The sequence below is a fragment of the Mytilus edulis genome, chromosome 7 (assembly GCF_963676685.1).
Source record: "Mytilus edulis chromosome 7, xbMytEdul2.2, whole genome shotgun sequence".
Taxonomy (NCBI): Eukaryota; Metazoa; Mollusca; class Bivalvia; order Mytilida; family Mytilidae; genus Mytilus; species Mytilus edulis.
In genome coordinates, this window is record NC_092350.1 from 76,618,069 (window position 1) to 76,645,879 (window position 27,811).

The 27,811-nt window shown below is 31.1% G+C and overlaps 1 protein-coding gene across 1 annotated transcript in view; it reads right to left on the reverse strand.

Moving 5' to 3' along the window:
- LOC139483436 (calpain-9-like) overlaps positions 1-27,811 on the reverse strand; it is a 63,995-nt gene that overhangs the window by 26,297 nt on the left and 9,887 nt on the right. The window contains exons 7-18 of the mRNA XM_071267458.1: positions 25,582-25,640; positions 24,509-24,561; positions 22,519-22,646; positions 21,668-21,769; positions 21,177-21,256; positions 18,924-19,082; positions 16,177-16,298; positions 15,684-15,761; positions 12,563-12,633; positions 9,551-9,669; positions 5,267-5,374; positions 4,973-5,038 (exon numbers count right to left, since the gene is read on the reverse strand). Coding sequence (XP_071123559.1) covers positions 4,973-5,038; positions 5,267-5,374; positions 9,551-9,669; positions 12,563-12,633; positions 15,684-15,761; positions 16,177-16,298; positions 18,924-19,082; positions 21,177-21,256; positions 21,668-21,769; positions 22,519-22,646; positions 24,509-24,561; positions 25,582-25,640 — 1,145 coding nt within the window. The remainder of the gene's footprint in view (positions 1-4,972; positions 5,039-5,266; positions 5,375-9,550; positions 9,670-12,562; positions 12,634-15,683; positions 15,762-16,176; positions 16,299-18,923; positions 19,083-21,176; positions 21,257-21,667; positions 21,770-22,518; positions 22,647-24,508; positions 24,562-25,581; positions 25,641-27,811) is intronic.

The following is a 27,811-nucleotide window of genomic DNA, read 5'->3' on the forward strand; positions in this document are numbered from 1 at the left end:
TCAATACTTATAATTACATTTTTTAGCTATGATCATGAAAACACAAATTTTATATATTTTATAATTTAATTCACCTGTGCACTTTATTGTTGGAGCACGTGTTATCATGAGTGAAAAGTTGTATTGAGCAATGCAACTGCTTACGGAATAACACGTGATGTACAGTTAGCCAATGAGAATAAAATATTATAATGAAACATACATCTAATGTAATTATTTGATGATAATACAAAACATATATAAAGGTTGAGGATGAACACGGATGCGGCCACATTCATTTGTGACAAAAACCATCTAAAAAGTGACGTTTTTTGGCATATTTGATAGATTTTTCATATTTAAGCTTGAATCAGAGCGTTTTTAATGACTAAATCAGTTAAAATCTTTCACATAAACTAATCGAATCAATTGAAATAGACACTTAAGTGTTTCAAAAGTGTCCAAAAACTTTCGTTAGATGAACCCGAAATTTAAGGCCAAAATCGGCCCTTACCGGACCTACTCCTTTATTATTACCAATATCCACACACAAAGGAACTAATTCTACCTGCCTCTTCATATAGCGAGGAATCACTTAACGAGAAATTATTGATTTCTATAGAAATAAGTAGATTCTATGTACTTCAAATGATACTGCAAACTCGTCATGATATTTATCTGGCATAAATAATATATAAAAATTCGTGTTTTAATTCGTGTATACACTTTATATTATAAATGGGCAATATATAGATATAGGAAACTGTGGTATGAGTGCCAACGAGACAACTCTCCATCCAAGTAACAATTTATAAAAGTAATAAAGTCTGCATTTCATTTACAGTTTTACTGCAGAGTTTAAGAACACTGTACCAGTATTAATTGTTAATATAAAATAAAACATTATTGGTACATAAAAGGAATGAATATCAAATTACCTCCCAAAAGTTCTTGCTGTCCAGTTAATCACACAATAACCGGTGTGTTTTTGTCTCTGGCACAGGACCAGACACCAGCACAATGTTCGCATGTCTGATAGACACACTGTCGTTAAAAATCAAAATGTCTCTTTAATTAGCTGTAACATTTAAGTAATTCTACTTACCATTTTTAATTCAATCATCTAAAACTTATTTGAAATCTTTCTTGATTCTAGAAAATTTAAAGCTTTTTGAAGACCGTCATATCCTATTTTCGTTTCAGTCATATGCAAAGAATCAATAGACAATTTGATTGCTTTGGACATATTGTCATCTGTAGAACGATATTGAAACATAAATGTTGTAAAAATGCAATATCTATTGTTGCGAGTCCAACATTATTAAATTTCCGAAAATGTTATAACAACTATCCTACCAGTTTCATCATTGATCAAACGAGGCATCAGTTTATAGTCTTCATTCTGACCAGACATGGATTGTACTTATATATTATACATCCCATACACCATTTATTAGCCAGAACTTCTTAACAGCATAATTAGATATTGTCAAAATCAACTTGACAACCATTGTGAAACAATAGAAGATTATGATAAAGATGGATGGTTTCTAAAACGCATATTCAGTCAAACTCATAAATCGATAATAAAATGACAACGCCATGGCTAATAAAGAAAAAGACAAACAGAAAAGCAATAGTACACATGACACTATATGCACATGTTTTTGTTACTTCTAATAGTTTTACAGCAACCAATGAAAATACATTGATCACAGATATAATATCATTGCTTTTATTGTATCAAATAAATAGGATATTGTGAAAGAAATGAAGTTGCAATCATTAGAGGCTTATGAAATGGCCAATCTTACACAACATTTTGATTGGTCATAGTAAAATAACTTGAGAAAATGGCATTTCTCATTGTTGAAGGCTGTACTACTTACATCCACTTCATTAAACTTTGGTGTATAGCTGTCTCATTGCCAATAATACCACAACTCCTTGTTTTAATTTTAAATGTTGCTTGATTTCCTATTTTGACAAGTCATTTAATACTGTGGATTCATTCATTTTTGTGGATGCCAGTTTTCGTGGACAGAGGAAAAATTGTACTTTTGTAGATATTGGATTTCTGGGTTTTGCCAAAATCAGAATATACATATCGGTATAAAATTTGTTGTTTGTGATTCATTTCAATTTGTTGTTAAAGGGGCAAAATCAATGAAAATTGATATATCCAACTAATTATAATGAATCCACATTCACCAAAAAGACCTTTTAAAAAAAATAACTAAAAATCACCAATCTTTAAAGATATTTTAATAATTATCTCCTCCAAAACAAGAGACAAACCTTACAATAGCACAATATAATACAAAATTTCTGAATATATAAAAAAATAAAATGGACGGATTTGATTAAAATGCTAATGATAATCTGAGACTAAGCAAAGATGTATTTAACTTTTATATTGAAAACAAGCCTATTTTTATGATATAACACTACTACTTAATGAATTATGGATTAAATCACACTTAAATATGATATAAGTTTCTCATTAAGTAAAAATTGTTTAAACATATATCATTGATAACCAAGTTATTTTAATATTAAAGAAATATGAAATTTAAAGAATAAAGTTTTCAGAAAAGAAATTGAAACTGATCGAGTTTGCTTTTCCCATTAATGTTTATAAAATAATACAGATTTTGTTTTTTAAATAAATTTTTTGAATTGAAAATGAGCTGTATATTATTCTTTCAATTACACATTGATAATTTTTCAAAATAAAATTTATGTCATATAAAACATAAATTTACTGAATATCATATTCAAATGCATCAAAAACATGCACAGCTATAATGGTTGCAAAACTATTTAAACTGCCACTCCAACTTGTAGTTTGTTAAACATAATGGATGACTGATTAGTGAGGGCTTTATTTCAACAGACAACTATTTCAATACAAATGCATAAAAATAACTTTTAAATGATATTCAAGTTGTCAACCATGAGTAGTTTGTGCTACTGACATGATTTAAATTTACCTGGTTGATAAATTAAGAAATTATCAAGAAACTCTCAAGTTTCCAAAATTCCTTGAATGAAAATTTACCTTTTATGAATTGTTATTATTTATGGCTGCATTATTGGTCAAAAATCTCCTCTTGTATTTAGGTATTTAAACATCCTTGGCTTTCAATTTTTGAGGTTTTGAGTGGTCCTAATGAAGGTAAATCTAGAGAGGTTCTTCAGATGCACCAAAAATATACCCTGCTTTGTTCTAGACTGGCATACTGAGCTTTGTTATTTTAATGCTAGCTTAAAATATGTCTGAATATTAAAGAAATGTAATCATAAACAGTTCAGTTCATGTTATGACTCTAAGGCCACAAGGTTTGAGCTCTTACTCTAAAACCATGTGTACTTCGTCAATGTTATTAATATACCTTAACTAGATTCAACCAAAAACAACAGCACTTATGTTGTACATGTTATAAATTGTAAACACACTTCATATCTGTTTTTGAAAAAATAAACATATACATTTTTCAAACTTAAATTATGATTTTAAACAATATTTAAAGATTAAAGAAGTTGGAAAAATAATTATCACAATAAAACATTATGATGTTAAGGCCGAAGGGAAAGTAGAAGATTTTTTTTCTAATTTTCTAAATTTACCCCTTATATATGAAAACATATTAGCAGTCTTTAAAAGAAACTGAGAGACTTGACATTCATGAATTCAGACATGATAAAGTTATATTACATTGGGATTTTCTGAAAACGTTAGTAAATAAGCTATTCTATAAGTAATACACACAATCATGTACATATATGTTAAACACACTTTGAAACAAAAACACAACTTAACAAATATTAACAAAAACATAAAAACTCTTTGTAAAAATATAAATATCTATTGGATTACAACTAAAATCTCCTGTAAAAATAAGTACATAAATATACTATAAATGCAAATACATGTATTTCAATGAATACTAATTATAAGATTGATTTGTACCCTGCAATGAATTTTGGTTACTAGTCTCAATTTGGTCCCAGAAAAATGCCTGTATTAAGCATATTTCAATCAATTATTTTTTTCAATAAAAAAGATCTGGAGAAATTATACGAGAGGAACGGAGATTTTTCAATTTTTCAAAATCTTTTTTAATTTTTCCATTTTTAAGGAGGGCCAACATCTTTACACAGCAGTATTTCTCTATTATAATGCTAAAAGAGTTAGCTTTCCTACTAACTTAAAGAGATCTTTAAAGTAACACAATCTATATATTCCATTTTCTTTATGGGTATACAAATAGTATAAAAACTTTATTTGGTTTTGATCCTTCTGGTTCAAGATTTACCATATCAACACTTCAACATTTACCATAGCAACACTTCAACATTTACCATAGCAACACTTCAACATTTACCATATCAACACTTCAACATTTCACTAGATCAAACACATTATTTCATTAATTTCAAGAATTTTCTGAATTTCTTATTTCTATTTTTATCATATATGTAAGAGTTATTTACAGAAATTTTAGAAACATATATTTTTTTTATCTTGTATGTTCATAGAAGGAAATTGAAAGGGGGAAACTAATAACATATAAGATTAAAGAGTAGTCTAAAATTAATTTGTATGAAATTAATGGGACTTCTCTAATCATTCAATCATCATGTTTTAATGAATTTTGAGATGCAAATCGTCTATAACTTGTAATCTGTATAATACATTACATTTTCCTATAAGTAACCAGACAATGATGAAAACATTAACTGTATGCATGTAGTAGTTTAACAGACATAAAGAATATACAAGGATTATTTCATGTTACAAAATTAAAGGTCAAGGACAAAAAGAAAATTATTCTTATAAAGTTCATTAAGACAAATTTCAAAACCATTACAATATTGTAAACTGAATAAGATAAATGGAATGCATTATGGTCTAACAACAGTCAAGAATAAGGTGAAAACAAAAGATCCATGATGAATATGGTAAATGGAATGCATCGTGGCTTTTCAAAGGTCATCAAGACTAAGGTGGCACAGTTCTGCAGCATCTCCACTGATGGAATGTCTTACTTGTTGCCTACAATTATTGATAAAACATAATTGAATCATAGTTGTTTTTTCTCTTTTATACAAGTCTGTACAAAAAAGTCAATTTTTCACAAGCTTAGCAGCTTTTATTATGTTTTCTAAAAACAGCCTGATATTAACAATATTTTAGCAAAGTAAGGAAAAAATTATTTCATTTTTTGTTTAAACCCAAACTATCTTAATTAAAATATAATTACAAATATAATTAGCACCTTACTTGAGATCATCTTCTGTGAGTGTTCCGTCTGAGATCATCCTGTTGACGTCTTGTATGCGTTTACATGTTGTACTTATAGCACTTGTACTAATAGCATCCATACAGGTTCTATATAAAAAAGATAAGGTAGACGATTTATCACTAACAACTGAGTAAGCTTTCATTATTTTGTACCTCTTAAGAGTGTTACTATCTTTATAAAACTCTTCTTTCGGTATTTTTATAACTACATGTTTTGCTACAATTGAGCTAATACTGAGCAAACACTCATTAAAACAAACTGATTGCATGAATTTTTCTAGCATTCCACAGGGTCCGGTTTTCGGACCCATTCCCAACGGCAAAAAACCTACATTTTTCCAAATTTTGGGATTAAAATTCCCAAATGATCACAAAATTAAATAGAAACGGGATATATTTTATACAGAACTCAAAATATTTTAGTTCACAAATTTTCATGTCAAAAGAAAAAAAAATGTAACAGTCCTTTAAGAAGTTAGAACTCATTATTTTGATACTCAAATTAACTTTAAAGCCATGTTGTTATATTTAAAAACAAAGAAGGTGTAGGTAGTCCTTACTTTATTTTCACCAACAAAACAAAATTTAATGAACAAAACACATTAAAACTAACATCCGGTATATTGGTTGTTTTTCCCAATTTCATTGAAAACCGCGTTAAAAAATTCCCAAAACTGGCCAGGGTCCTTTTTCCCAAAATACTCGGATAAACCCCTGGATTGATGCTAGTTATGTATACTGAAGTTGTTTTCAATAATATATTGTATGCACTACAAAATCAATATTATGTAGGTTACCTAACAATTATTTTAATTCCATACAATAGTTGATAATTGAAGGAAATGTTCAATAAAGAACATATTTCATAAGGTGTCTTCCTCCATCTTGGATTTTGAAAGACTAGAAAACAATCATGCATGAAAATAATCCCTGTGACCCATTCTTTTTATAATTGTTTTTAAACCAGGTGCTCCGCAGAGCGCAGCTTTATACGACTGCAGAGGGTGAACCCTGAACAGTTGGGGCAAGTATGGACAAAACATTCAAGCGTGATACAGCTCTGACTGAATTTGGATTGTGATCAAATTTTTGACATTACATGGTTTTTTTTTACACAAAACAAATGTCAAGATTTTACAAATCAATTAAAGATTTCTTCTTCAAACTTTTTAAATCTAAAATTAAATAGTTGATTATGACACAGCATAGGTTTCTGACACAGAACGAATGTGGTCTAATGAACTTAAAAGTTTTTTTTTTGCCTTTGAGCAATTCACTATGCTGTTGAATATTAATCCTCTCAAAAAAATGTTTGAAGAAATTTTCTTTTTATTTATGAAATCTGAAATGAGAAAAATTTAACCCCCCCCTTTTTTTTCACATCCCCGTTCCCTTTTTCCAAAACTGATATCAATTCAAATTTCTAATGGTGTTTGCAACAATAACTACTCTTTTAAATACATCATAAAATATTAAAATGTAAAATAAAGTGCTTGATATCACTGAATGGTAAAGATTGGTTGGTAGTAAAAGTGAATATACATTGTTTATTGTATAAAACAATAAAAACCAGGTGCTCCGCAGGGTGCAGCTTTATACGACCGCAGAGGTCGAACCCTGAACAGTTGGGGCAAGTATGGACAAAACATTCAAGCGTGATACAGCTCTGAATTTGGATTGTGATCAAATTTTTGACATTACATGGTTTTTTTTTACACAAAACAAATGTCAAGATTTTACAAATCAATTAAAGATTTCTTCTTCAAACTTTTTAAATCTAAAATTAAATAGTTGACACAGCATAGGTTTCTGACACAGAATGAATGTGGTCTAATGAACTTAAAAAGTTTTTTTTTGCCTTTGAACAATTCACTATGCTGTTGAATATTAATCCTCTCAAAAAAATGTTTGAAGAAATTTTCTTTTTATTTATGAAATCTGAAATGAGAAAATTTTAAACCCCCCCTTTTTTTCACCTCCCCGTTTTTCCAAAACTGATATCAATTCAAATTTCTAATGGAGTTTGCAACAATAACTACTCTTTGAAATACATCATAAAATATTAAAATGTAAAATAAAGTGCTTGTTATCACTGAATGGTAAAGATTGGTTGGTAGTAAAAGTGAATATACATTGTTTATTGTATAAAACAATAAAAAAAAACTTCATCAGCAACATTTTATATTGGCAAATTTCCAATGAAGTTATTTACATAAAGTTATTGGCAAATAAAAATAGAAAATGACATCATAGTCATGTCTGGCAAATGTCCAACATACATTATCTAAAAACATTTTAGATAAGATAAGGAAAAAAAGCTTCATCAGCAACATTTTATATTGGCAAATTTCCAATGAAGTTATTTACATAAAGTTATTGGCAAATAAAAATAGAAAATGACATCATAGTCATGTCTGGCAAATTTCCAACATATATTATCAACTACTATTCTATACAAAGAAAGATAACTCCAATTGAAAATTAATTGCTATTGCACAATATTGTGCAATTAGATATTTCTTGCTATTGTGCAATACTGGGCAATTGAAAATTTCTTGCTATTGCACAATACTTGATATGGAATCCTGATTTGGACCAACTTGAAAACTGGGCCCATAATCAAAAATCAAAATACATATTTAGATAAAGCATATCAAATAACCCCAAGAATTTAATTTTTGTTAAAATCAAACTTAGTTTAATTTTAGACCCTTTGGACCTTAATGTAGACCAATTTGAAAACTGGACCAAAGATTAAGAATCTACATACACAGTTAGATTTGGCATATCAAAGAACCCATTAATTCAATTTTTGATGAAATCAAACAAAGTTTAATTTTGGACCCCCATTTGGACCAACTTGAAAACTAGGCCAATAATTAAAAATCTAAGTACATTTTTAAATTCAGCATATCAAAGAACCCCCAAGGATTCAATTTTTGTTAAAATCAAACTAAGTTTAATTTTGGACCCTTTGGACCTTAATGTAGACCAATTTGAAAACGGGACCAAAAATTAAGAATCTACATACATAGTTAGATTCGGCATATCAAAGAACCCGAATTATTCAATTTTTGATGAAATCACACAAAGTTCAATTTTGGACCCTTTGGGCCCCTTATTCCTAAACTGTTAGGACCAAAACTCCCAAAATCAATCCCAACCTTCCTTTTATGGTCATAAACCTTGTGTTTAAATTTCATAGATTTCTATTTACTTATACTAAAGTTATGGTGCAAAAACCAAAAATAATGCTTATTTGGGCCCCTTTTTGGCCCCTAATTCATAAACTGTCGTGACCTCAACTCCAAAAATCAATCCCAACCTTCCTTTTGTGGTCATAAACCTTGTGTTTTTATTTCATTGATTTATATTTACTTATACTAAAGTTATTGTGCGAAAACCAAGAATAATGCTTATTTGGGCCCTTTTTTGGCCCTTAATTCCTAAACTGTTGGAACCAAAACTCCCAAAATCAATCCCAACCTTCCTTTTGTGGTCATAAACCTTGTGTCAAAATTTCATAGATTTCTATTCACTTAAACTAAAGTTATAGTGCGAAAACCAAGAAAATGCTTATTTGGGCCCTTTTTGGCCCCTAATTCCTTAAATGTTGGGACCAAAACTCCCAAAATCAATCCCAACCTTCCTTTTGTGGTCATAAACCTTGTGTTAAAATTTCATTGATTTCTATTTACTTATACTAAAGTTATTGTGGGAAAACCAAGAATAATGCTTATTTGGGCCCTTTTTTGGCCCTTATTTCCTAAAATGTTGGGACCAAAACTCCCAAAATCAATCCCAACCTTCCTTTTGTGGTCATAAACCTTGTGTTAAAATTTCATTGATTTCTATTCACTTTTACTAAAGTTAGAGTGCGAAAACTAAAAGTATTCGGACGACAACGACGACGACGCAGGACGACGACGCCAACGTGATAGCAATATACGACCAAAAAATTAAAATAAAATTTTTGCGGTCGTATAAAAAGCATGATTTAAACTACATTTTGGCAAATTATTAACAAAATCTATGGATTATAACTTAGACCCACAATCTACCTTAACCTTCCTCAAGATGAAAATTTATCCTAATGGAAGGTATTCCCCAATTATATTATGAAAATTCAATCATTGATAATGCAATCTTTTTGTTAAGATTTCTTTTGAAGAGTATCCATTTTGCTTTGCTTAGGCTAAACATAAACTAAAATGACAGAAGAACTAAAACATTAGTTAGTGTGACCTTAAATATTGAGTTTACCTCCTGAATATGACAGTCTGTTTCTTGATAGATTCTAGGTTCTGACTGTCAGCGAAGAAGTCCTCCTCAACCTCTATCTCCTGTACTTCTTTAGCTTGGTTCACTAACTCATCTAGTTCCTATAGTGTAAGGAGTAAATTTACTTTTTTGAAATGTACTTAGAAGTAAAGTACATTTGGCATTTAGTGTTAAGATATATTCCTTTTAAACTATTTTATATACAAAAAAATAAAGACAGTAATCTGCCAGTCATGAAAGCAATGAAGAGCATCAGAAGGAAAAAAAATTACTTGGTGAAAACTGTATTATAAATAAAATTGAGAATGGAAATGGGGAATGTGTCAAAGAGACAACAACCTGACCATAGAAAAAACAACAGCAGAAGGTCACCAACAGGTCTTCAATGTAGCGAGAAATTCCTGCACCCGGAGGCATCCTTCAGCTGGCCCCTAAACAAATATATACTAGTTCAGTGATAATGAACACCATACTAATTTCCAAATTCCGCTACATTGACAACATCTTTTATTGTCGACATGTTTCGCCGATTAGATCGGCTTCATCAGGACAAAGTATACAAAATTAGAACCCCTGAAGTACAAAAAAATAGTATCATGTATGTGACGTCATAATTGTCCATTGTTGACGTTGCTATGGGATACTCTATATCATTATGTAATGTTGAACAGAAAATGAATCAAACATAGTACAATGCAAATGAAGTTACTAAATTTAGAGTTAATCTATAATTTTTCGAAATTGTCTTCAACTTTAAAATGGTTGTAAACTATTATAATGGTAAGTGTATAACTAAAATGTGTTTTTAAATAGAAATTAAATTTGTGTAACATGAATGTAAGTACAATGTCAGTGTACAGTTTTATAAAGTTTCTTCCTAATTTGGACAACACTTATAGAGCACACCCCTACCACTTCGACTGGGTTCCCTTTGGCCGGAGGTACTACTTCCAATCACGTCGGGAATGCCGTAAAGTGGTTTACTGTCGCAAAATTTCTTGGCAATGTTGGTTGAACTGGAAATGGTGGTGGGAAGGATTTATGTTCTTTGTATCTTACTTCTTTTAACTTTAATTTCCTGCAGGTTTTAAATAGTACTGGAAATCTATCTTGGCTGTTTTGTGTCATATCCATTTATCGGTACTTTTGAAAGATCCTTTTTAAGTTTTCACACTAAAATAATTTTACAATTAATTTTCTGATGGCACAGAATGATGGTACATATAAATCTTGATATATTGGCCGTCCTGTTGTAGGAATGTAGTCCTCTGTTTGTTCTTCATATAAGTACATGATACCATTTTTTTGTACTTCAGGGGTTCTAATTTTGTAATTTTGTATACTTTGTCCTGATGAAGCCGATCTAATCGGCGAAACATGTCGACAATAAAAGATGCAGTTTACTTAAGTGTTGTTGTCAATGTAGAGGTATTTGATTTTTTTATCTGACAACCCTGCATACCATCTGGTATCCACTTAAGGGAACTCTAACAGCACAAAACATAAGAGGGCGTTGGTTCAGCAGCTCTTTATTTATAATTTCCAAATTGTACACAAGAAACTAAAATTAAAATAATACAAGACTAACAAAGGCTGTTGCGAAAGTATGCAATTATAAAGACATTGGACTTTTATTTTGACATTGTGTATATAAAATTACATTGTTATTTCAATTATAGTAAATGAATACTAGAATATTCTAGATGAATAGTGAAAGTACTTGTGTATATTTATGTTCAAGAAAGTGTTGGCAAATTCCGGAATTTACCCTGTTACTAAAAATAGATTATTTCCCATTTCTCTAGTTAATTATAGTTTGTTCTAGATTTAGAATGTTCTTATGATTTTAGTATATAAGTTAAGGGTTTTTATGGATTATTATCATTGTTAAAATAGTAGTAATAGAAGTAAAGAAGTAATATTAGTTGAACTAGAAAGAAAAGACGGATTATTTTAATGTGGTATTTATTAACTGTACATACTGTAAATAACTGTTAGTTATTTGGATTAAAAATATTAAAGGATTCCGTGTTAGTCTGATTTCGCCACAAAGGCCAGAGGCTCCTGACTTGGGACAGGCGCAAAAATGCAGCGGGGTTAAACATGTTTATAAGATCTCAACCCTCCCCCTATACCTCTAGCCAATGTAGAAAAGTAAACGCATAACAATACGCACATTTAAAATTCAGATCAAGAGAAGTCTGAGTCTGATGTCAGAAGATGTAACCAAAGAAAATAAACAAAATGACAATAATACATAAATAACAACAGACTACTAGCAGTTAACTGACATGCCAGCTCTAGACTTCAATTTAACTAATTGAAAGACTATGATTTCATCATATGAATATCAGGCACAATCCATCCCGTTAGGGGTTTAGTAACATACCATCATAAGATTTATCTTACCTCCTATACATTTCTAGGAATGTGATTGGTTAAAAGCGCCCTCGTGGAGACCGTGTATATTTGATATTAGGTTAGTAGGTAGGCAGGGCCTATCTCATACACAGTTAGTAGTGGATTTACGTCCCTTTATATTCCATATAAGGTAGTAGGGAGGAGGGGCTTATTTCATACACGGTTAGTAGTGGTGTTAAGTCCCTTAATAAAAACAAAACGGTACTGAGAAAAAAATTGTAAAGGTTTCAACAGACGAAGAAATTGATGACATTTAACCCTCACAAGTTGTTATTGTTGGTATCTGTTTTTGTTGGATCAATGGAAGTAGTTTCTTAATGCTAACAGTATTGAGGACTTGTTCATTTTGATAGGTCTAAATTTCACACGTAAAAATAGTTGGTAAGATAAATTCGTTACATAGTGTGCTAGTGACCTAATACGGTATATATGGGGTCAGTAAATTTACTGACCCCATATATTCCGTATTATGTCACTAGCACAATATGTAACTAATAATATGAAAAGAACATATACTTACTTCACTGTGAAAAATTGGACAATTGTGATTATCTATTCATTAAAGAATCATACCTCACTTGAATCATATTCTTCAAAATCATCATCATACTCATCCTCCTGATCAGAACATTTACTTTTGTTTTCTGTAAGGAAGAAGTATGATATATAAATTTTATTAAGGTAAATTGCTTTGTAGAGCGCAGCTGGATACAACAGCAGAGGTCCAACCCTGAACAGTTGGGGCAAAAGTGTACACAATATTCATGCTTGATACAGGTCTGAATTTGGATTGTAATTAAATATTTGACACATAATAGGTTTCTGACACAGAATAACTGTAGTCAAAGAACTTAGAATTGGTTATATGATTTGAATTTATATTTTATGTTGCGATTTGACCCCCCCCCCCAAAAAAAAAAATCAAAGAGCAGAATGCTCTGAGGGATACGATTGCCATATAGTTTTCATTGACACATGTATAGCAGTTCTGCCAACTTTTCATTAAGCAAATTCGTGAGATTTGGCCAAAATAGAAAAGATCAAAGAGGAAAAAATTGATCCAAGGATAATTATTTGGACTATGGCCTTGAAGACAAAAAACTTTGCTCAGTGCTTGGAGCACAAAAATCATGCTCAAAACAAGAAATCAAGCAATTTCATTGGTTGATTTTCGAGTATGAGTACAAAAAAACTGACTCGAAAGTTTTATGACCGCAAGGCCTGGTACAGCTGGATAGTATTACTTTCAAAACTAATTCAACTGCACATGCAAAGGTAATATAAATCTGAATAGTCACTCAACTTTAAAAATAGCTAATCCTGGATACAAGTGTACGAGCAATGTACTTATTGTGTTTATTTGTGTGCTATCAATTCCAAGTTTACTTTCCACAGCAGTCACTGAGAGAGAGAGAGAAGGTATTTCACTTCATAGTTCGAGATTACTCTGATGTCCGACGGCTGATTTGCCAGATAAGCTGGGACCGTGGGGGACTTTTATGCTAGTATACTTAAATTACAAACTTAAATAGTCCCAGTCCCATATATTATATCAAGTATTATTGGATGCCGAATTGAATTTTAAATAGGTGCCGATTTGACTAGATGCCGATTTAACCAGGTGCCGATTTGACTTGTACCGACTATTCACCTCGTATCTTATCACCTTTAATTCTAGGAGGAACCCCATTTCCCAGTCCCATATATTATATCAAATATTATTGGATGCCGAATTGACTTTTAAATAGGTGCCGAATTGATTTTTAAATAGGTGCCGATTTGACTAGATGCCGATTTAACCAGGTGCCGATTTGACTTTTTCTATGGGTGCCGATTTGACCAGGTGCCGATTTGACTTGTACCCAGTAATCTCGGACTATTCACTTCGTATCTTATCACCTTTAATTCTAGGAGGAACCCCATTTCTAACCCTTTAATTATTAATTTCCTTTGGGTTAGTGGGCATGAAATTGAATCCTTCCGTACACACTCCTCTGTTTAAATTGAGATCGTTCTTAATATAATATGACGTTTATTGACATCTAATGAGTTAATTTTTCTTGACGATTTTGACAGAAAATACTTCTGAAAGGGAGACAACTAGAAACGATAATATGGAAGACTCCATTTCGGCTAAAGGGGTGTTATAGGTAAAACTTCATTGATTTTTATTTAAATGATGCATATGATTTTAAATTATGCAACAACAATATTAAACCCTCAATAGCAGGCAGACATAGAAAGAATCCAATGAGTTTCAAATTAATTAATAAGCGGGGAATCCAGAACAACCACTCAATCTGATACCCCTTGAAATCAAGAAAACTATACGCATGCGCATTAATACATAAACAAACCTGCGACGTGCGATTTGGAACAAGAACGTTTATCTAATTTAGGATATGATGAATGAGTCTCAATTTCTTTATGAGAGTACAGTATCAGTTTCATAACGGTAAAATATAGAAAACTCCACTTCAGTTCTTATATGACAGAAATAGAATTATCGGAATTCAAAGAACTCTCGCATTTATCAAAACTGGGGAATTCCCTGTGACGTGTTTCTAAATTTATAAAAACACTAAATATAAATACTGCTTAATTCTGATTTTCCGTGTTGTTAAAAACACGCATATAAGTCAAGGGAAAAATCAAACACGAAGATTATGAGAAGAACATTACAGGAAAGTTGTTTATGTTCAATCCTTTTGCCTGTTTTTACCTTTTATAGCAAGACAATCATAAGAATCTGAGATGTTGCTGAATGTTTAGAATAAAACGGTTGACGTGAGGGAATGAGCCCTGAGTCAACCGTAAAAGTCTACAGATTGCTTTTTAACCCCCTCCTCCCTTTTTTTCCAAAGAGATAAGGTCATTATCTCAGTTCAAATTTCTAATGGACTTTGCAACCATAATTACCAATTTAGAAACTTTTAAAAAATTTACAAATTAGAAGTCATAAAATAATAAATGACATACATAATCATGGCTAGAATTAATATACTTAATCAGCGTTTTTAATAGTAACTTCTAAAAATAAAGTTACTATTAAACAGCTAATCACCTCAAGACAATACAAAATTTCTTTATACATAATTTAACTACAGTGTAAGAGAGGTAATTCAAAATGCTGTGCTTGATTACCTTCCTTACTGGCTTACACTGCTTTTGAATTATGTTTATTGTCCATTGACCAGGACACCCTTGTTTTCCCCCCTTATTTGCCCTTATTCCTAAACGGTTTGAGCCATAACCCCCTTAAGCTAATCCTTACACTCCTTTTGTGGTATAATTTCAGAGAGATCCATACATCGTTCCACAAGTTATTGTCTGGAAACTAGAAAAATACTTATTTGGGCCCCTTTTAGAAGACCAGTATAAAAACAAGTATCAGCATGTGTTGAGGGTATAATTAATTTTTTTTTACATTTTATATACAATGGCACTTGTTAGAATCAAATCCTATGTAAAATGGGGGCATGCATAATAAAACTCCAGTATAGTGACAATAAATAAATTTTATTTTGTAACTTAACCTGATTTAACCAAACATGAATGCAACATCTTGTGGGTGAGCATCAATTACCCAAATCAACATCTTTTTCCAATCTGATATTGGAATTTATAATCCCCCCTCCTGCTATTCTAGATCTGAAATGAAAACTTGTTTTATTTGAAACTGTTAGTTACCTACCTTCCTCATCTGACACTTCATCAAAATCATCAGAATAGTCTGACATGTTGTCTGCCTCAGGTTTGTTGTCATGGAGATCTAAAAAACAACAAATCAAATGTATATTACCATCAGACGCTTTAGGTAAAATAATTAGTCTTAAAATGATAAAAGTGCCCTATACAATTTCATTTACAAAGAATGTAAACAAACCTTGCAAAATCAAATTTTTCTCCCTTATTTTTGGCTTATTGTACTCGATAGCCTGCACTCTGTTTGGCAGGTTAAATTTTGAATAAGAACAGTGGACTATACAAGCCTGAAGTAACCTATCAGAGCATCAAAGCTCACATCTAGCTTTGCAAAGGTTTGTATTGGTTAATTTTTGTTATGTGTGTGTGGTGTTTTTTTAGAGCCGTGTAGTTAGTCTTTACATCTATTTCATTTTCCTTTGACAATGTTGATATATATATTCTTTGACTTTGTATTCTATATAAATTTTTTTTATACATACCTTCATCTGATTTGTCCACACTAAGCCCACTATCTTTCTGCTGAGGAGATCTGGACGGACTAACTTTACGTTTAATGGCAGGGCTTACTTTAAGGAACTGATGGTTCATACTGGTGTTACCACTGTAATCATAGAATATATTCTATACATTGACAGACTAACTTTACGTTTAATGGCAGGGCTTACTTTAAGGAACTGATGGTTCATACTGGTGTTACCACTGTAATCATAGAATATAGTCTATACATTGACGGACTAACTTTACGTTTAATGGCAGGGCTTACTTTAAGGAACTGATGGTTCATACTGGTGTTACCACTGTAATCATAGAATATAGTCTATACATTGACGGACTTACTTTACGTTTAATGGCAGGACTTACTTTAAGGAACTGATGGTTCATACTTGTGTTACCACTGTAATCATAGAATATAGTCTATACATTGACAGACTAACTTTACGTTTAATGGCAGGACTTACTTTAAGGACCTGATGGTTCATACTGGTGTTACCACTGTAATCATAGAATATAGTCTATACATTGACGGACTAACTTTACGTTTAATGGCAGGGCTTACTTTAAGGAACTGATGGTTCATACTGGTGTTACCACTGTAATCATAGAATATAGTCTATACATTGACGGACTAACTTTACGTTTAATGGCAGGACTTACTTTAAGGAACTGATGGTTCATACTGGTGTTACCACTGTAATCATAGAATATAGTCTATACATTGACAGACTAACTTTACGTTTAATGGCAGGACTTACTTTAAGGAACTGATGGTTCATACTGGTGTTACCACTGTAATCATAGAATATAGTCTATACATTGTTCATAAACTACCACTAAACGATCTTTAGTTTATTTAATTGCAAAAAAATTGGTCCAAAAGGTAAACTCCAATTTAGATAAATGAAACATAAAATATTCATAGACTTTTCTTTGTGTGATTTTTCTCTAAACATATTTATGCCTTTTAACACGAGGTGATATTAGCCTCTTTCATAGGACAGAATTAATATGCCTTTATGAACATTCTCATGTAGTTTCTAAAATATTCATAATTATTCGTTCATCCATTTAAGTGAAAATGCACATACATATTGCAATAATGAGGTTCATATATCTCTGTATAAGCATGTTTTGACGGATAAAAATCTTTTATACAAAACATCAGGAAGTGTTCTACAACTGTGTATTAATATCCTTCTGTTTAAAAGGAGTTGTGCTTCAGGCCAGGGCTTCCAAAAAATAATTGAGCCAGCTGGACATTTTATATCTGACCCCGATTTTAATCCCTTAAGACTTACTCACAAAAGGCAATTATGGTAATCAGATGGCCATTCCAATGATTGACATTACATTAAAAAAAAACAATTTTAAACTTTACTTTGATATGATATGAATTTGATGTTTGGATGTAAACTGTTAAATTGGCAGTGCATCATTCAAAGTGTGCACATCAGCGTGCTCATATCTGCCTTAGACTCTTTATTTGTGCAAAATGACATTGTCAAAAACTTAACTTTCGTTTCTAACCGGATGTTGACTTGACAATGGTAATACATGGACCATAAACGGATACGTAAAATCCGTGTACGTTTACAAAGCACGACTCTCTTTTCCGAGTTATTTCTTCAACAAAATACTTGAAATGAACGTTAGATACAGGTATCAATGATAATTTTAGCATTTTTGAAGAAATATAGGATGCATAATTAAATTTCCCACCTGTGCACATGCGCACACGTGTTCTAGTTCATACGACGTAGTTCTGACGATTTTTCATTTAAAACCTTTTTAAATTTTTCATCAAATCATTCATGTTGATAAATTTATTTCTTATAATTTTAATCTTTTGGACTAAATCAATTAGATACAAAGTGCTAAAATGTAAGAAAATAATTGTGAATAAACCAATCAATCTATACGATGTCCGGTACTGAACATAGTTCACCTGTCACCTGAACAGGTAGATTTCAGCTGTCCAACTAATAATTAGCCTTGATTAAGATTATAAAGTTTTGAAGTAGGTAATATTTTGATAATAATTAATCATCATGTCACATTTATGACCGGAAATGTGTTGATGTCTAAAGGCAAATGGTTGGGTCAAAAAGATCGTGAATTATGTTAAAATGACCGAAAAAGCCTTGAAACCTAAAAAGTATATGACTGTTTCATGCTTTGCCTAGCCGGACTTTTACCGGACATTTTACAAATGACCGGAATATATGACCATTTTGGAAGCCCTGTTGTGCTTATGAGAGACTATCCCCACATATTGCAGCATTGAAGTAAATAAACATGATTATCTCCCCTTAAAGCCTGTATCATAACCTGTATCATATTCCTTTAAACATATTCTCAAGGAAAGTTCTACAACTGTGTCAAGTTTAATAAATATCCCTCTAGCTGTAAAAGTGGAGATGTGCTTACAGAAACCATGACCCAATATTGAAATATTGTATATTATATTATCTTCCCTTAAACTTGTTGGCAAGGATTATATTTCTTTAGGCACATGATAAAGTATTCTACAACTACGCAAAGTTTCATCAAAATTTGTCTAGTCATCAAGAATGAGTCCTTACAAGACTGACAGAAAGAAAGATGGATGGACAGGGTAATTCTTATGCATCCAGTTTTGAGAGTCAAGGATTATTAGCAAACAAAAAAATAATCAACCTAACTGTTATTTTTTTTTAAATTTGGCTACCGGTATTACATTGGCTCATACCTTCTAGGAGTTCCTTTTGGTTTAATACTGTTATTTGATTGGTTCATCAGGGATCCATTTGAGGAGTCTCTGGATTTTTGCTGTAGTAATGATTGCTTTTCCTCTATGAAATCTGCCAAATGCTTCTTCACAAACGGTAAACTAAGAATCTGACTTGCGCTGAAAATGTATTAATATTAATATATCTTGAAAATAAAAAATAGCAATAAAACTTATCAATGACCAATGAAAATGAGGTCAAATTCAGATGACCACTGCAAGATGGATATGAACACCTTATGATAATTCTATATACGAAAACTAGATCTTTTGATTAAAGTTTCTGATTTATTTATTTCTGACTTAAATATGTTGTGTACAAGTTATCATTTTGTACAAATTGAATTTGTACAAAAAATTGTACAAATTATAAGTAATTTGTACAAAAAATTGTACAAATTATAAGTTGTATTTTGACTTTGTACAAAAAGTGCCTGTACAAGGTACAATTTGTACAAAATTGAACTAAAATTCACTTATAACTTGTACAATAATTAACAGTATGGGTGTTGTCAAAATACAACCACATAATAAACCTTATCAACAACACAGAAAAATAGGTCTGCATTATTTGTTTGATCATGTGAGTGAATTATCGCATCTGGACTTCATCTTTTGCTTTTAAAAATTAACATTAAGAAGTGCTGCTTTCCCCTTTTTATTTACATGAAAAAACTTTTCCATAAGTTCTAGAAAGCTTTATAACTGCTTCCCCTAGCTCAGAAACTCAGCTCAGAAACAGTTGCTGCAAATAGGGATGTGTCTTTAACAGGTTCAATTCAATTTCTCTGAAAATATCCTGTTAAATATCCTATAGTCGCCGTCATGTAAAATTGGCACCATGTTTTTTGTCCAAAAAAAATTAAATATCAGCCGCATTTACTCAAGATGATGTTTTTACTTTAGCGGAAGTAAAATCCTGTCCAAATATCCACTACTGTCTTATCTTTTATTGTGTTTGCACTGTATAATCCTGACCTTCACATTTTTCAAGATTATTTACATTGTATAACCGCCATCTTGGTTTCTATGAGGGTCCCTTATTCTATAACATTTGTTACTCTCTGGAAATATCATTGTCATTGATGATACAATTTCCCGCGCTTTTTAAGTAAAGATGACGAAAAGCTCCGAGAGACACAAGAAAATGGTGAGCATGTGGAACTCCACGGCAACACTTCTGGTAATAACAATGTCGGATTCCACCATACAAAATAATCTTGGATTATGTAAAGGTCAGGATTATACAGTGCAAACACAATAAAAGGTAGAACAGTAGTTGATTTTTGGAATGATATTTGATTCCGCTAATTGAAAAACATGATCTTTAGTAAACGCGGTCGATATTTAAGAAAATTTTGACAAAAGACATGGTGCCAATTTTAAGTGACGGCGACTATACAGCTGTTCAAATGTGGTACTATAATTCTCAAGATTCAATAATTACACAAAAGATATTGAGAGGATCAGTTGCAGGCACAAACATTCTGAAGAAATGGTTTACCTACAATATCCCCGTAACAAGTTCTGGTAGGTGTTTTTCAACGTCAGTGTCATTAAAATTGTCACTGAGGCCAATTCTTTATTATTCTATCAGAATTGTCACTGGGGGCAATTTATATTGTACTATCAGAATCAATTACATTTCCTTCTGCATCTGTGTATTTCTATACTGTGTAAATATGTAGATATAAGAAGATGTGGTATGGGTGCAAATGAGACAACTCTCCAGCCAAGTCACAATTTGTTAAAGTAAATCATTGAAAAAAAAATTCTATAGTGTGTAAAATAACTTTTTTATAACAAAATTCATACTATAATTATTGTACAAGTTATAAGTGAATTTTAGTCAATTTTTGTACAAATTACAATTTGTACAGGCACTTTTTGTACAAATTACAATTTGTACAAAGTCAAAATACAAATTATAATTTGTACAATTTTTTTGTACAAAATGATAACTTGTACACAACATAGACTCCGTACTTTTTAGAGCTTGACTCATTAGACACCTATCCATTGTTGAAGACTGCTTGTTACCCTCTAGATCTCTTTCGGTTATATTTGTTATTGATTGTGGTCTTATTATGTATATCCCACATATCCCTTTTCAATAAATTTTTATTTTCATTTTAAAATGCAGTGCAAGTTCAAGGTGTAAATAAAAAAATATTGTATATTAGCTTTATCTTAGCCTTTTTTCATAAGTTTTACCTTGGTCTTTCCTCTGGATTCGTTTTTAGCATGGCTTGTACCAATTCATTCAAGGATTCAGAGTATCTGGATGGTATTCTCTGTTAAAAAGAAAGCTACAGCCCATGAAGCCCTTCTTTCATTCAATAATCTGGTCAAAATTTCTGTTATTTGCAGAATAAATTTGAAATAAATCCCTGTTCTTTAATTTTACATTTGGGTTACCATTCTCAGCATGACAACATAAAAACAAATTTGGACATCAAAAGTTCTCTTTCTTGACAAAAAATTTTTTTTTCAACTATATCCAGTAGTTTTTCCTTAATGTATGTGGACATATGTTCAAATAGTTTTTTGTATTTTGTTTTATTAATTGTGCCCTAAGGTTTTGTGTGAATTTTTGTTCTTTCTTTCTTCTGATGTTAAACTCAACTGTCTTATTTATACTATTTCAGTTGTTAGCTATTGCAAACACAAAATTTACCATGTTATGTAAAATGTCTATGACTTACAATAAACTCTCCTTTGATTATCTTGAAAAATAAGCTGATTAAATTCTGGGCATCAAATGGAGGCTCAAGGGCACACAACTCATATAAAACACAACCTAATGCCTGTAAAAAAATAATTAGAAATGTCAGGGCATATTACTAAGTTTACAAAACACAATTTTATGCCTTTAAAATAATAACTTAAATCAAGCAAACTATCATACACTTTATATGAAACTTTACTGTTAATCTTTTATAAATGTTTTAAAATGTTTGTAGTTGTGATTAATTGATAAATTACTGCAGTCTTATTGACTTTCATCTCCTGTTACTCCTATTCTTTATAAATTCAGTGTCTCCTTAATTTTTGTCGAAACTATCAGGTATTATTGAATATCCAAGAACTAAATGTATGTGGGATAGAAAAGCAATATCAATTTTATATTCATAATGTATTATTTATGTATATCATTTCATAATTCCATGAGTGAATTGTAAATAATTATTTTTCATATAACTTTGAAAGAGTAAGAATGATCTCTGAACATGTACTTGTTTGGGTAACACTAGGGATGCCACATGTGCTGCAGGTTCTACTTATTCTCCCAGAGCAGCTGAGATGATTCTTGGGTTTTACTTCCTGCTACTCAGTCATGAGTTCCCTATGATGTGTTTTGCAGAGTGCTGCATGTTGTTGGTTTTGTTTTTGTATTTTGACATTGCCGTTTATCTTCAACTTATGAGTTTTATAATCCCTTTGGTATCTTCAACATATGTTTTACAACAGATTTTAAAAACAACAAACAATGAACATATAACGATCTAGAACAAATTTGGAAATCATGTTACATATATCCTTAGTATTTCCTTACCCAGATATCTGACTTAGAACTATAAGGATGCTCTTGACAAACTTCTGGACTAAGATAGGACGGAGTACCAACTACTGTCTTGGCCAAGTCGATTGTACTTTCTAGTACCTTAGATATACCAAAGTCACCTGAAAAAAATAAACTTGTGATTTTGTGATTTTGTATAATGAAACCTAAGAAAGCAATTTTATATGAATTGACATCAATGCAGTTAATTGGAACCTGTTACAGATTTAAATATTCCAGACTTCAATGATTGCAGTAAAAATTGTCTTACATAAGCTCTATAAACTCAGGTAGACATTTCCCCATCAATTCTGATTTTAAAATGCATGTTTTTTCAAATGCAAATATCCTTAAATGACCTTTCACTTAATTAAAATAAATGTTTATAATATTGTTATGCGTTTACTTTTCTACATTGGTTAGAGGTATAGGGGGAGGGTTGAGATCTCACAAACATGTTTAACCCCGCCGCATTTTTGCGCCTGTCCCAAGTCAGGAGCCTCTGGCCTTTGTTAGTCTTGTATTATTTTAATTTTAGTTTCTTGTGTACAATTTGGAAATTAGTATGGCGTTCATTATCACTGGACTAGTATATATTTGTTTAGGGGCCAGCTGAGGGACGCCTCCGGGTGCGGGAATTTCTCGCTACATTGAAGACCTGTTGGTGACCCTCTGTTGTTGTTTTTTATTTGGTCGGGTTGTTGTCTCTTTGACACATTCCCTATTTCCATTCTCAATTTTATTATCTTTCAGAAAGTAACTTAATTACAGATCAAATTCATAATGAGGCTGACTAAATATGAACTTGTTTGGTCAACATGTACTGTATCCAGGGTTTCCGCTGAACGTCGCCATTTTGGCAATTTGCGAAAAAATAATAATAGTGGCGATAAAAATTCGTCATTTGCGAAAGAATTTGGCAAAAGAAATATATATATATCGATTTATTTGCCTTCATCTTGTTTATTTACTTTTCTCAAGATTCTCAGAGTTAACTGGATCAGACAATACTCGGAATTCACTTTGACAGAAAATCAATAAACAGCTGATTGCATTTTATCACTATCGACAACAAAGGACCAAATGATAAAGGTGTTGATTGAATTGTTTAGCTTCCACTAAATGTCAAATACAGAATTTATTTACCACCTTGCAACGCACGTGTTTGAAGCAAATTTTTTACCTCTCCTCTCCTTTTAAAGATAGTTTAGAAAAGCAAGCTGTTGTTGTGATGAAAAATGTTCAAAAGCAAGAAAAAGGTCCAATTTAAAACTTTAATTATCCGTTGACTTTAAAATGAGAGTAACCCTTCAATGTAATAACTACACACGAAATGAGGGATCAATTTCATGTGATAAAAGCTTTTGTTTTGCTGTAAAAACCACTTCTTAGTACAAAAGGGCACATTAGTATTTTTCTTTTAAAGAAACTTTCCCTACAAACTATACTAGTATTATATGATCAAAACATGTTCATTAATATTTTTATATTTCAGGACTTATATCTTCTTTATTAATAAAAGTATAGTGGCCCCCTCATTTAGAAAAGTTGTTTAAAATACCATGAATATGTTTCCCTTTTAAGTTAAAAAAAATCTGTTGTTTTAAAGTAAATGTTTAGTGTTTATTCATTAAAATGTAGACCTTAAAAATAAGTTTGAGAGAATAATCAGACACAATGGGGCAAAATCATCCTATTTACTGGAGGAGGGGGTCTGTAGAAAAAAAGGTAAATTTTAAACGAAATATTTATGTTACTTGGAGAAAAATATATTGTTTTGGCGAAAGAGGTGGCGAAAAAAATAATTGACCAAGGGGAAACCCTGACTGTATCTGAAAAAAATAGACAAAATATGAGCTGAAGGTACAGACAGACAGACAGACAGATTGATTTATGATTCATGACTTTTGAACAGCGGTATACTTCTGTTGCCTTTATTAACAGTGGACTTAGTGCTGAGAATAGCAAAATAAATTATACATACCTATTTTGGCAACATTGCTTTTGGTCAAAAATATATTCTCTGTCTTCAGATCTCTGAGAAAAAAAAAACAATTATACCCTCACACATTATAAACATAGATTAAGAGCTTTTAATAACACGTTTAATTTTAATAATGATCCACGAACTGCAATATGTATGAGCATACACATTTCTGTAAGACCTGAAAATTGAGACTTTAACAATTGATCACGGTTGTGAGGCACTTAAATTGTTTAATTGTTGATGTCTGCATCTTCCTTAGAATTTTGTAGGAATTATAAGTAAAGTTACTTGAACATTTTATGTAAAAGGTGGTTAGGGTCTAAAACAGTACTTCCCATGAAAAACATTTATTTAATCATGAGACAGCCCTTCTAATTCTCCTTGGAATAAATACAAACTTTTCCACTTTTATTTATTTTATCTTAAATCATTTTCTTTGCAATTAAACTCTATTTTTTTTAATTAGTTAAGAACTATCCAACCTTAAACATTTGTATCATTGAAATAAAATTATTATTCTAAAATAATCTAACAGCTGTTTATCATAATCATCAACACAGATGATCTGCCAGTAAAATTTGGTTAACCTAACGATCCATTTTCCATATAATAAAAGATAAAAAAAAATATGGACTACCCGTATCAATTTTCCTGTAAAATCATATCAGAAAAGTTTAACCAATCAATTAAGAAAATAGTTTCAACACATCATCACAGTGATAAACAAGAATGTGTCCATATTATATGGATGCCCCATAATTTTCTATGTTAAGTGGACCCTAAAATTGGGCTCAAAACTCTTATTTGGCATTTAAATTAGAAAGCTCATATCATAGGAAACATGTGAACTAAGTTTCAAGTTCATTGGACTTCAACTTCATCAAAAACTATCTTGACCAAATACTTTAACCAAAAACTCTAACCTGAAACCGGACAGACGGAAGGACCAACAGACAAACGTATACACAGACCAAAAAACAAAATGCCCATAAACTAGGCATAAAAAAGACTAGATTCACTAGATATATTGACCATAGAAAAACCACAAGAATTCCTCTGACTTGTATTACCTGTGGAGAACTTTCTTTAAGTGTATATACTGTACAGCCATGGTCATCTGTACAAACCACTGAAATGATAAAATAAGACATCATTTTAGCATCTCTATAATAATAAACAAAATTATACTGCAATCAGCTATTTTACTATACAGATAAAGCTATACGTATAAACGTTATCTTTATACGTCAATGACCTCAACTCACCTATAAGCCCCGCCCTACTTACAACGTCACGTCACAACCATGACAACGTGTAGTAACAATGGTCAAACTTTTATGAATTTAAACTTGTTATGTCTTCAAATTGGTAATTTATATACCATGTTTATCAAATGTTATTAATTAACGTTCATTTTCCCTGTCTTATTCCTAAAAATGTCAATTTTGTACCGCCTGGACTAAGCTCAAAGGGTAATACCCCAAAATGGTACCTCAAGAGGGAAATTCCAAACACTTTTTTTTAATAATATTTGTTTCATATTTTTATTATTATTTTATTAATTTTTATCGATTTCAGTATAAAAACAATATACGTATAGTGTCTTGAAATATGAAAATTATTTGTATTCGGCACGAAACGGGAAAATGCTCGGTAGAACCTCGCATTTCCCCGGTTTCTAAGCCTCATACAAATAAATTTCATATTTCAAGACACTAAACGTATATTGTCTAATTATCTCTCAAAAAGACAAGAATGTCAATACATTAACAAAATTAATGATTACAGGGTTTCCGCTGGCGATTTGCCAAAAAAATAATAATTGTGGCGATTAAAATTTGTCATTGGCGAAAGAATTTGGCAAAAGAAATATATATAACGATTTATTTTCGTCTATCTTGTTTATTTACTTTTCTTCAGGTTTCTCAGACTTACCGGATCATAGATTGTACAGTACTCGATATTCACCTTGAACTCATTAAAATTTTTTGACAGAAATCAATAATCAGCTGATGGCATTTTATAGCTATCAACAACAAAAGACTATAAAGGTGTTGATTGTATTGTCTGACAAAATGAAATGGTTAAATGGTGTCCATCACATGTCACATAAAGGATTTATTAAACACTTTGCGACGCACGTGTTTGAAGCAAAATGTTGACGTCTCCTCTCCTTTTAATGATACAGTCCAGAAAAGAAAACTGTTGTTATGACGAAAAATGTTCGAAAACAAGAAAAGGCTCTGATTTAAAACTTTATCCTTTAACTTTGATATAGATAATTGATTTGAGTGGGTACTTAAAAGTCATTTAAGTGACACACATGTTTCAAGCATAGTTATACTTCTCAACTTTTTCATTTCGATGGTTTAGAAAAGACAATTGTCATTATGAAAAATTCTATTCAAAAGGTTGGTAACAACCCCTCTAATGAGAGTAACCCTTCAATTAAATGACTACGCCTTAAATGAGGGATCAATTTAAAGTGATAAAAACTTTTGTTTCGTTGTAAAAACCACTTCTTAGTACAAAAGGGCACATATTTTTATTTTGAAGAAACTTTCCCAAAGAACTGTACATCTTTCTGGTTTTATATGGTCAAAACATGTCAAAGAATTTTGTTATATTCCAGGACTTATATCTTCTTTATTTTTAAAAGTAAGTGGCCCCCTTCTTTTAAAGTTGTTCAAAATATAATCAATTTTCCCCATAAAGTTCTTCTTTTTAAAAGGTAAATGTTTAGTGTTTATTCATCACAATGTAGACTCTAAGTAAGACAAGTTTGAGAGAATAATCAAAAACAACAATGGGACAAACTCATCTTTTTTTTGGGGGGGAGGGGGAATTTTAAATGAAAAATATATTTGTTACTTGGCGAAAAAAATAATAAAGTGGCGAAAAATATATTGTTTTGGTGAAAGAGGTAGCAAAAAAAATAATTGACCCAGGAAAAAACCCTGGATCATATATCAAAACTATAAAGTATGTGAAAATTAATAATTATATCTTTTGAAAAATTATGTTCTGTTCAGAAAAAATTAGGAAATACAAATGTAGTATTTAACTGAGTTGATTACAGAATAATTTGTGCAAATATCAGAAAAAATAAATAGGGACAAAGATGATATATCCGTAAATATTGTTTACTGTGATTGTTGCAAAAAAGTGTAATGTTTACTGCTGTAAAAAATAACTAGAAACTATCTGTGTCTCTCAACCTAGGTCAATGGGCATCTTCAACAAAGGACATCTCCAATATTATTTTTTATGATCTTGATCTTGATATTTTTTTTCTACTCT